Source organism: Erithacus rubecula, assembly GCF_903797595.1.
Source record: "Erithacus rubecula genome assembly, chromosome: 8".
NCBI lineage: Eukaryota > Metazoa > Chordata > Aves > Passeriformes > Muscicapidae > Erithacus > Erithacus rubecula.
The window spans coordinates 16,759,505-16,772,112 of record NC_136659.1 but is presented as its reverse complement, the minus strand read 5'-3'; the positions used below and the strand labels follow the sequence as shown (position 1 = coordinate 16,772,112).

General features: G+C 39.7%; 1 protein-coding gene across 1 annotated transcript in view; it reads right to left on the bottom strand.

Moving 5' to 3' along the window:
- Positions 1-12,090, bottom strand: part of OLA1 (Obg like ATPase 1) — a 92,045-nt gene extending 79,955 nt beyond the window's left edge. Inside the window, exons 1-4 of the mRNA XM_079310386.1 lie at positions 12,026-12,090; positions 11,774-11,874; positions 10,470-10,613; positions 1,614-1,741 (exon numbers count right to left, since the gene is read on the bottom strand). Of these exons, the coding sequence (XP_079166512.1) occupies positions 1,614-1,741; positions 10,470-10,613; positions 11,774-11,874 (373 nt within the window). The 5' untranslated portion in view covers positions 12,026-12,090. The remainder of the gene's footprint in view (positions 1-1,613; positions 1,742-10,469; positions 10,614-11,773; positions 11,875-12,025) is intronic.
- Between the last annotated feature and the right edge of the window lie 518 nt (positions 12,091-12,608).

Below are 12,608 nucleotides of genomic sequence, written 5' to 3'. Positions count from 1 at the left end.
GTGGTTGTCACGTGTTGCCCATTTCTTTGCATATATTAAAATATACCTTAGACACATAAACAATGTTTTCACTGATTCAATGAAAAGCATATATCTCAGGAAAAGTAACAGTCCAGCAAGGATATGGAAGTTTGAAGGCTGAAAATCCACAGCCATTTCAAGATGGGGCAATTGTCTCCTTTTAAATAAAGTAAAGGAAGCAGAGAATTAGTCAGGTGGAAACAGATAGCATTTCAGTTTTATGCCATGTAAGAGCTCACTGGTGTACCTTGTGTATCAACTAGGCAACAGCCTCCTCCAAAAAACATCTCAAAACACAAAAGTAACAACAATATATTCTGTTATGGCAGCTAAAAAAGAAAATGCAGTTTATGCATGTCCTAAAGAAAATGCAGTTTAACACATCCTCATTAAATAGAGAACAGGATCAAACCCTTTAGCCTAGAACTATACAATACCTCTGGTGAACCACCCAAGTTTGTGTCATCATGCTCAATACCATTTCTATCAAGCCACTTTCTTACCTATTGTTATCTGTATTGTTATCTGTATTATATACTTGGTTAATTCTCAAACTGCTTTCTGCAAAATTACCAACTAAACCAAGTTAAGTCAAAGCCTAACAAGCTTTTCTTTAATATACTCAGGCATGCAGAGCTTGAAGTCTACAGCACAAATCCACAATGACCTGCTTCTGACTTGCTGCCAGGCATCCATAAAAAAGACCAGTTCTCTGAAGGACTCTGCCTCCCATGCTGGCCATTTCCACAGGCAGTAGTAGTGCATACCACAACAGCATAAAAACAGGGAGTAACACTTTCAGTGCTCAAAGGTGAAAAAGTGTTTCAGATCAAATCAAGATGAAATCAAACACTAAATTTTCCATGCTCCGAAAACACACAATTCCCAGATCACTTCCTGTTACAGCTCTTCTTACCAACATTTTATCATTCTTCTCTTCATCTTCAACAATACCTCCTTTCCAGCTTGCTGGCATACAGTCACACACACTCCAGCCCCTGCCTATTGCCCTTGAGCAGGAGCAGTCTGCCTGGGCTCTTCTTAAGCACTTTCTACTGTGATGGCAGAGATTCAGTGTTCAGTGTCCACCCACCAGGCTCAAAACTGACAGTTGGTTTCAGGGCACTGCTTCCCAAAGATACACAGTTCATCAGAAACTTGGACCAAACCCTCGTAAAAGGCAACAAAGAAACTTTATCCCCTCAGGATCTGCAAAGTTTAAGGATTTCCAAAAGCAGCAGATTTCTACTTCCATTTCTGTCTTTTATTAACACATTCCATTCTTCCTTCTTCATGAAATTAAACAAACTGCCACACACTGCCAGCAAAAAAAAAAGACACATCATTACTGCAGACTTCCAAAAACTCAAATATTTGGGCTTCTTTTTAAGTCTTCAGAACAAGGCTGATGAAGAAAGATGCACCTGTTAGATAGCAGAGGACAAGGATTGTCTTGGCTAGAAAAACTCAAGACCTGATGGCTTTGAACTGCATGGTAGAAGTTAAATTTCAATGGGTATTTGCTCCACAGTTATCAATTACAGTACCTGCTGTCCTTAAGCTAGAGAAAAGAAATAAGTAAGTTTACATACGCATCAGATGAAAGATCCCATCACAGGCGTTAATGTGAGACAAGAAGGAATTTCCTAAGCCTTGTCCAGTGTGGGCTCCTTTCACAAGGCCAGCAATATCCACCACATTCAGAAATGCTGGAATTTTGCTGAAATATAAAAGTCAGAAGTTTCATTACTAAAGCATATTAAGCAAAATTTTTGGCACAGAAATAAATTCAGAACATGTAAATCCAACACTCCTTTTCCAAAATAAGTTAAACATCACAGTATAGAATGCATAAGATAAAATTCCGCCATCCCACATAAAACATCCATTCTCTAAGTTCTCTGTAAATATTTCTGTAAAATTAAGTAAATTAGTTTTGAAGTGTGGAATCATACAGACAAGTACACAGTAATCAAGCAGGCCTGGAAGACTGAGGCATAAATGTCACGTGCAATGAACAGTTTTCACAGGACCCAAGGGATAAGACACAAAAGGCCATTGCACTCTGCTATTGCACACCTCCAAAGTTACCATTTAGTTCAGTAGGTTATTCAACTTCCTGAAAGAGCACTTTTTTTTTTAATACAGTGCTGATTAAAATTAGCAGTGATCAGGTTATGCAAACAATTAAGAAAAAAAGCAGATAAGTTGAGACTGTATTATAATTGAAACAGTTGTGTTTTCCACCATAGTGAACAGCAAAGGATTGAGAAGACATGTTCACATGACATTTTATACAGCCATAACAGAACAGTCATTAAGTTCAAATTAGGTGACAAAAAACAGAAAAAAGCTTTTAAAGTTATGGGAAATTTATAAACTGCAAACCTTCCATCCTCCACAAATTCTCAACTTGTCAAATAATGAACAAATAAGTTAATGGACATTAAACTTTTCATACCAAATTAACTTCTCAAAATCCAACTGAGTCCAGAAAAAAAAAAAAAAAACAAACAAGAAACCATTAAAACTTTGTGATAAGGTGTTGACCAAAAGCACCTTCATATGCTCTATGCAAATAACACCATCATCCTGAACAGTGGCAGAGATAGAACCACACTGAAATGCTGCAAATTGCTCACTTGCAAAAGACCAGAAACTGTACACTACAGTCTCAAGATTTGCAGCTTGATGGCTCCAAAATAAACAGTTGGAAGAGTAGTTCATTCCCATCAAACACTTCATCACCACCATATTTCATTAGCACTATGCTAGTACTAACACAGCAGCTCACTATTTTAGTGGCAGTAAGAATAGCAGCAAACACCCAAAGTCAGAGCTCTCACAGCCCCAAGGAGAGCAGAGTGGCCGCCCTGAAGTTGGGACAGGTGAAAAGAGCTGATGTGGAAAGTGAAGAGTGTTCTGTTCTACGGTGAATGTTCTCAAGATTCAAATCCAAGGACAGAAATTCTGTGGTCTACCTTAAGATGCCTTTTCCAAACACCTGCCTTTGAAGTGCTGCCCACAGACAGAAACAACCACAAAGGGGGCAATGAGGGCTAGGGATGACCTAGCTAGTAATCTTCTAGGCAGTATTACAATTCTGAAATCTTTACTGTCCACAGCCCAAACTGAGCCTTATTTTTATTAGTGTGACAACTTGCTGATAAATATGTTTTTCCAAATACTGAAATATTTGACAACATGACTGCTGTCAGATCTGTAACAGCAGGAAACTCCATCAGCAGGAAAATCAACCTTCTCATCATAGTACCTGGTATGGCAGCTATAACCCAGACAGAAAAAAATGTAGTTACAGAAATCTATGGATCATTGTCTCTGCTCTGAGCAACTGACTCAAGTAGAACAAAACACAGTTCCAACTTTTTTTTCTTTGGTGCTACCCCACTTTAACTTTACTGCACTTCAAATTAACTCTCTAATTTGGGGAGCAATCTAGAATCCAGAATCTGAGTATGGAGCACCAATTACTTCTGGAATAGTATCACCTAAATGTTTTGTTTTCAATCTTGATCTAATACTTCCAAAGAAAAATTACTTTGTCAAGTAAAATAATTTATAATGTAATATCTGGACAAAATCTTTTTGTTTACTATGGTGAAGTTCAAAGTGTCACTAAACATGTCAGATATAATAAATTAGGAGCTTAATGAATGCTTAATGCAATTAATATCTTTGTGATGTACTTTGAAAAAAAGTAATTATTTAACACAATACAGTATGTTACTTAAATTCAGGTAACACAATAGTGACTTTAAACTTCACTAGGCCCATGAAAAGAAGGGCCCATCCTTGGGAAGACAGATACTGTGTGCTGCAAATTAATGCAGTCAAAAGAACGAATATATGTAGATTCTGAAATAAACCAATTTGCAAATTTCACATTTTTGTCCCACTATCTTTTAACTACCAGTACGCAAACTCAGAACAAATCCTTATTTAACACAATACCAAGAGTAACTCAGATTCTGAAGACAGAAGCCAGTAAATATTAATGCATTAACCCAGTAATTCCTTTTGACTGATACAAACAGAACTAACTTACAGAAGAAATTGCAGGCAACTTCCCAGTCCTTGCTTTTTGACACGTAGCTACTCAGAAGCAAGACAGGAAAATGTCACTCTTTAAAGCACTTCTCTATTGTCATTTTAAACTGTGTTTTAAGGCAAACAAAGGTGGTGTAAGAAATGTTCCATGCTCCCCTCTCACCTTTCTGGTAGGATTAACCTCCTGGCCAGCCATCAGAACAATTCACACTTTCACTACAAAGATGCCACATTAGAGCAAGACAGATACCTTCATATGCAGATGGCCACTCCATCACCAGAATCAACCTCATTTGCTACACAATGCAAAGAAAGCCCCAGCACATTTCTTTCACAGTTGAGTAATACAAGCAAGAGATCTTTGAAGTGTGTGGGTTTCCAGAGCGATTTCTCACTTTCACTTCGGGTACCAAAAAGCTCACATTGCAAGCAAATTAAAACTATCCCCACTGGCAGACACCGGGTCTAAATCTGTTACATGTAGAAAGATGAATACAAAGAAAAGCAGAAAAAGGCACAAGCTAGTCACACTTGCTTGCCTACTCTGAAGGACAAAGAGTAAACACTATGAAACTAAATAAACAGAGACTGCTGCACAGGAGGGGGAAAGTGTATCTTGAATATGGTTTATTGAAGACTTAACTGCATTTTGCTTTTTTTTTCCCCTCCTCCTCTAAACAAATTAATTTCCATTTCTTAAGATTCGTTAGTCAGCATTAGCATAATGTCACTGAGCCTCAAATGATCATCAGGAACAGGTGGCATCAACTGATCATTTGTAACATCACTGCAACACCAATCTACCATAAAGCATGTCACAAGGATTTATAACATGAAACAGAGCACCAAATCCTGAAGTATCTCTATATTTTAATCACAGGTATAATCCTTGAACAGGGATTTTTTTCTCACTTTGAAAAACATTAGCATTGAGTTTGTGTTATTGTATGAGCAACCATGCAGTAAAGAGCACAAGACTCGCTGGGCCAGACAAAGTACAGTTTTGCAGTCTGGTGGTTAGGGTGATTTCAGGAGTAAGAGGCTTATGCATCCATAGGGTTACATATTTTGAAGAAAAGAGAAAATCATCTTCCTTCCTGAAAATTTATAAAACTTGAGTCATCTGTTACCATTCACAAATGACCTGAAGTAAAAGCAGCAACACAGAAAGAGAACATGCATATTGTGACAATCTCTTTGAGAGCCATTCAACTCTCAGTCTCTCTCCACTGCTATTTTTGGCTCATTTCCAAACAGAACACTTTGGAACTCCCTCTTCCAGGAGACTGTTCTCCCTATTACAGCTCCCACAATCAATCTTGCAAGCAGTTCTGACCAATGTAAGCAACACCCCTCACTGGGCAGATAAAGGAACCTCCTTCCAAAGAACTAGGTAGTGCAGATGAACCCTGGTCATTTCTATGCAAGAATGATTTGATTAACAGGATTTTATCCATGGTAGTGACAAACAAGACTTGAACCTAATGGAACATGAACCAGAAGTGAAAAACCTGCTAATTAAATTGTGCTGATACAAATTATAACAAGGTAAGAGATTCAATGTGGATTACAACACAGACTCCAAACACCTGCACTCTTAAAACTATTCAGTAAGTTATTACACAAACAAAATACAGCTAATTAAATTTTGCCTTCTTCCATCAGGCAGAAAAGATGGCTCAAGTCAGCATTACTTGAGATTTTTCATTCATTGCTGGCAAATAAGCAATGCAGGGACACGTATCACAGCCCAGCTGATTTACATAGGCTCAGAACAAACCAAAGAGCAGGCAAACTCAGTAACACCTAAGGAAAAAGAACATTAACAGGATATAGCTACCATTTTCCAGTAATTTTCTGTAAAAAATGGGATTCTTTTATAGATGTTGATATGTTAGAGTTCCAGCCTGCTAAGTTATTGATCTCTCACTTTGAAACTACAGGTGGTTTCCATTTACACAAATGCTCTTCTTAAACACAGACTAAGTCCCACATGATGTCCCTCAGCAAGTCCCACTGCTGATCTGGTTTCTACTAAATGCTTTCCAGCACTGATTACACATTTTTGACTTCAAAATTTATGATGTGTCTGAGTATGTTATCCTACAATGAGTTCAAGGGAACTTTCATTTAATATTGCAGAGGACTTTCATGATCTAGACAGTAATGGGATTTACTCAGATTTAGATCGGTAACCATCACTTGAGCACTAAAGATCTAAATGAATGATTTTATCAATCTGCAATGCAACAAAAATCACAGCAATCTGCAGACAAAAAAGAAATATAATGGATAGGGCTAGAGTTGAGGAAGGGTAGTTGCAATTTAGATATAATCCTCCTTTGAGATAACCAAAATTGCTTCAAAATTTAAGTCTGAAAAGGAAATCCAAGCTAGATTAGAAACAGTCTAGGTGGAATAGAAACGTTTGTGGCTGCAAAAATTTTTGTGTTTGTGAATATGTGTGCAAAGCAACTCACAGATGCCAACAAGGAATGAAGCAAATACTGACAACTTTTTAAGTGGTTTGATTCAATCCTTCCCTCAGCTCACTCCTGCTTAAAATCACTTTGATTTTAAGCAAGGGAGGAAGCAGAAACATAAGAACTTAAAATCACCTTTTTATTAATATTTTCAGACAGGCTGATTTCTATCAGCCAATAAAGTCATTGGGTGTAATTACTTACAGTTAGGCTGTAAGTTAATTATTTTATGCTTATAGTGCTTCTTCCTGAGTATTTCTTTTAGTTAGTCATGTAGCTTAAAGCAGAAAAAATGCAAATAATTGCAGTGAGAAGATTATTGGGGCACAAAATAAATGAAATAAAGAGGAAATAGCAGTTTCCTCTACCACCTCAGTGAAAATCATTTTGAGGCTGGACTCCAGTGCCACCTGAGGCACATCTCCTGGCCAGGCACACAACAAACATTACAACTGTGGCAATAGGTTGGGGGACCTATGGGCTAAGAGTGGTGGGTACATTCACCCAGAGACTTTCAAGCTATTTGTGAGTTAGGGCAGAAATCATGTTCAAATTACATGAGTTTGACATACACTACAAAAATAGTCCTACATGTAAGGCAACTAAGCAGCATTTTAACTAAATTTAGAACAAAAAATATGCAAGAAAATAGCTTCATTAAAGCTTTTATTAGGTTACTAAAATTTCTTCAGATGCACTCTACACACAGATCTTTTTTATGTGAGATAACCATCACTCCTAAATACACAGTGTCCTATAAAATACTAATAGCAGTTAACAGAGCAACTCTTTCTGGCTTCCATATCATAATTTTCATGTCAGGAGCTACTTGTTGAAATGAAAAACATCTCTTTTCCATTACAGAATTAGCAGACCTCATCCTCTGCTACCTACTTAGTATTCATAGATAGGTGGAGGTAAATACACCTTTCTGTTTTAGTTCCTGCTGAAGTGAATCAAGTCTACAGAAAATACTCTTTCTAGTTACTAAACTGGAACTAATCCAATCATTAGTCTGTAAAATCTTACTTGAAAGTACCTGTACTGCAGTAACAGGAGTAGGAGGAAAACTGAACAAAAAAATCAACCACCTCCTTTCTGAGAAAGCTACACATGGGCACAATGTAACAAATGAGTTCTCACTGAATATTGCATGAAATTTATAAAAAACAAATAAGTAGTTTGAATAGATACACTAAGTTAGTAACATAATAAAAACAAATACCTTAACAAGCATTCAGCATTGTTTAATATATTAAAGATTTCTCTTTTTTTAGTATCCACTTTCATTCACACCAAAAAGCAAGCAGTAGTAACACTAAAGTTCAAAGAAATAATCTACATCATTTGGCAACAACATAGCAGCTTTTACTGTAACTTCTTAGAGCCCACCTTATGTGTACAGTCTATATCATTCAACTTATTTACTGTGAACAGTCACATAACATCCCACTGCTGCAAAAAGAAAAAAGTATAGGTTATATACAAGTACTGCCAGTGCACTTTATTAAGTACAGATTTACCTACATAATAGTCTCTAAATTTTTGCCTACGTGATTTCATTTACAAACGTTTCATTTCCAATTAATACCAGTCAGCTTCAGCAAGGGATAACAAGTAACAGCACACCAGTCCCAATCAAGCTGAGGCTCCTCTCTTTTGGAGAGAGGAATGGATCTTGAAGCAACAAACAACCTAAAGATCCCAACTCTTCCTCCAATGGCAGAACAGCCACTAACTCATACCAGCAATGCCCCTGGTAACATTGTCAGCTTTGCTGCAGCAGAGCAATCCCAGCTCAGTGGGACAGACAGCAACTGCCAGCCCAGCCCTGACCCTCTCCCCTCCCCTGGCTCACACCAGGCACCACGGCAAGATCACTTTGTCCTGTCACACATTATTTCAGTTCAGACAGTCACCCCTTTCTTCTTTTCCCCACCTCCCAACAATGACTGCAGTTCTGTGAAGACTAAGTGTAACATATGGCAAATAAAAACTCGAATCCTTTAGACTTTGGGAGACAAAATCTTGAGGCTAAACAAGAATCCAATTTAAAGAGAATTCACTGTTTATAAACATTCTGTGTGCACAGATGGATTACATCTACTAATCCAAACAAGTCGAAAATTACCACAGAACGTATTACATAAAGATGAAGAACAAAATCAAGACTATACAGAGAAATTAGGACATTTAAATTACAATTCAGTAGCCTATCTTTGTGACAACAGCCTCCTTTTCCAGAGTTAGTCTCAGGCAGACAAGCACAACAGCCCAGTAAGTCAACCTCAGTCTAGTGTCCTACTATCACTACTTATCTCTGCTTCATTACAGTGAAACACAAAAATCATACAAGCAGCATAAATCAGCAGCTATAAATACCCACTAATGCCCACATTCATTAAGTAACAAGTGCCTGTAGAAAGTCAAAAGACCATTCAAACAACAGCTGATTACCCAGTTTATTATCGAATTCAGTATATTTACTGAACACAGGTTTAGAAAATACACTATTTTCATTAATATTTTAGAGTGATGAGGGGGGAGGGAGGGAAGGAGAATTTGGTAGTCAGAGAACACACATACATTTACAATCTTAGTATTCCCTGTAAAGATAGATGGTCAAAGGCAGGGAGAGGGGACAGGTAATAATCTCTTTGTCATTTCAACTATTAATTTGGGAGCTGTTGATAGCTAGGTGAGAAGAAAAAGGGATTACTGACATAGTCAAAGAAGCACTAACAGGACAACTAAGAAGAAAACTGCCACAAAACTTAAAAGTCACACCACTATCTCTGCACAGTCAACAGCCTGAAAGCTCTGTCTCTAACTCAACAGTTTTGTTTTTAAGATCCATGCAGTAACCATCATGCTTAACACTGACTTGAGAAGGAAAAACAAGATAATGTGTCATAACCTACCTAAACAAACAGCTTCATATTAATGCTGGATTTAAAAACTGCACAATAGTTACAGATGGAAACAGATTACTTAGACCTGGAAATTAAATCAGAAAATGGATTTTTGACAAGTAACTAATCAATCTTTTTTAACTGTGAGTGAGATCTGGCTCTGGACTGAGGCCTGAGAGTTGAAAAAGGGCACACAAGTGCATGCTTGTTTGCCTTATGATTTATGATCACTCACTTGAATCAAGATACCTCTGCAAGTAACTGCAAGCTAAAATTAATGAGTCACAAATCCCTACTTAAGTCTCTGTTTTCTGAAAGCACCTTAATTTTTTAAAAAATTTCCACATTGAATATACACAGCAGATTACAGTTAGTAGCAAAAAAAAGTGACAAAATTAATATACTCCTAGAATAACAAAAGAATCAGATGAGTGTAGTGTAGGAATATTCTCAGATATGCCACAGAACAAGGAGCAGAGCCTATTAAAAAGAGAGAAAATCAGGTACAAAAAAGACTGCCCATAAAACTCATTGCCATATAACTGAAGATGGAGGGATTATAACAGATATTTGTTTAGCTACCTAAAGCACATGCAATATTCTGCACGTTTCAAAATACTGGGTGAAAATCTTACAAATGAGCAACCTTTTGACAGGTTAGGTATGTCCACTACTGTTCATTTCCCAAATCTCTTCAGAAGATCCTCCAAGCCACCTAGGAGCAACCACATTCAAAGCCAGGAACACCAAGCACCAAATGGTGCTGAGCAACAACTGAGAGCTCCTACATTCATCATTCTTATACAATAAAGGTTATATTGGGGGCACGAGAAAGGTACAATCCAGGCAGACATATAATTTCACATTTTAAAACAATGTCAGTAACAAATTCTAGACATTACCAGTTGCATTAAATTTTCATAAAAAGTTTTGGTTCAGTAATACTACTTCAGCTGCTCAACTGAAGAAAAATATTAAGAATTACCTCGGAGGTTTGTGATACTGGCAGAGGAAGTCAAATCTGTCATCTGGCACAGGTACTCGACTCTCGTTTGGGTCAATAGTGCAGAAAGGAAAATTTTCTGCTGCAGCTTGACTCTTTGTTAACACATTGAAAAACGTTGATTTCCTATAAATGACATACAAACATTCTTAAAGTAATTCAAGTTAAAGTGTTGAAAAGTACTGGATTAAACCACATCATTTTCTCACCCAAAGTGATACCAAGCTTTCAATTTACTTCAAAGCAGTTCCCCTGATTCCAGCAGAAGACACATGCATCTGGAATGCCTCACTTAAACCCAGTGATATTTACCTCTCTTCCCTACCCTTTAAAATTCCCTTAAATATATTGCACACACACATTAGTAAAAAAAAAAAAAAAAATTAAGTCAAAAGCAATGCACAGCCCTACTGGCTATTTCTCATTTTCTGCAAGTATAGTGAGATAAGGTGAGGTAAAGATGCTTGGAACATTTTTAAACTAGTTTTGCCATGACTCACCTTTTCCACAAGTATATTGTTCCTTCAAATTTATTTACATTGTAACACAATTTCAGTATCCAAACAATAAAAGTCAACAATGAAAAGGAAAAAAAAAAGAAAACAAACCACATCAGTTAATCAATTACCAATAATTTCTCCTGCATATGAAGATACAGTTATACTGTATACTGGGAATGCCAAGACCTTCTCTTAGTAAACAGGATACACAAAGTAATATCAGAAAGTTTCACATGGACATCCTCCTCCAAGTAATTCATTTTTCCTTTTTAAGTACAGCTCCTGTGAGGAGCCGCAACAACTGCAGATGAGAAGCATGACAGAAATCAATTATTAACATTCCATCACCCCTTCCAAACTTTTACTTAGGCTTGTCTCACTACAAACTCCGAAGATGTTTCAAGAAAGAAAGTCCTCTTTCCTGCTAGTGACATAGAATAATTAACCCCTTCCTGTGCACATCATGCCAAAATATAAAATTAACTTGTTGTGCACGTGCGCTTAAATATTTGCATGAAAACCCATCATATACACAGCAGCGGGAGTAAGGAAATGCAAAGGAGGACACAGTATTTTATAAAGCTCAGCAATTGCGGCTTTTCCCGTCTTTGAAGGCTCCGCTATTCCCGCCTGGCACCCCGCAGGTGCTCCAGCTGCAGATGAGGCCGCTCCGTGAGCGGAGCCCCGGCCCCAGCCCGCACCGCACCCGAGCGCCCCACGCCCGGCCCGGCGCGGCGCCGAGCGCGGCCCGAGCGAGCAGCCGCCCCTCCGGCCCCGCACACCTACCCCACGTTCGGCAGCCCGACGATGCCGATCTTCAGGGACGTCCCGAACCTGCCGATAATCGGGTGCGCCTTAACCCCGTCGCCTCCCTTTTTCGGGGGCATCTGCAAGCACAGAGGAGGGCACACTGAGCTCCCCGCGACAGCCCCGCGCCCCCTCCACGCCCCGTCCCCTCCCGGCACGGCGCAGGGGCCCAGCCGGGGCCTGCTCCCGCAGGCGGCCGGGCAGAGCCGGGCGGGCCGCGGTTCCGCTCACCTCGGCCGAGCAGCAGCGCCAGCGGCCTCGCACGCGGACGCGCCGGCGGAAGGGGCGGGGCCGCGCGGGGCAAAGGGCGCGCGGCGGGAGGGGCCAAGGCGCGGCCCGGGCCCGGCGCGGCGGAGCGGCGGCGGAAACGCTGCGCGCACACGGCTCCAATCACAGAATCGACGGGGCGGGAAACGACCTCCGAGATCACCGAGTCCAACCTAGGACCAAACAGCACCCTGGCAACCCGACCGCGGTACTGCCTGCCACGTCCAGTCTTTCCTTAAACACCTCCGGGCACAGTGACTCCACCACCTCTCTGGGCAGCCCATTCCAGTATCTTACCACCCTTCCTGTGAAGAAATTCCTCCTCATGTGCAGCCTAACCTCCCCTGGCACAGCGGAAGGATGAAGACCATGTCCGGCGAGTTGCAGAGAGTGCTAAGATCCCCCTGAGCCGCGTCCTCTCCCCATCAGTCCTGCCCCAGAGCAGGAACCACTGCAAAGGTGAAATGCCCAGAGAACTGCCATGGGCTCTTGGATTCAAAGGAGCGCCGGTGCTTAGGCACACCACTAGATTTTTATGCATGCTTAT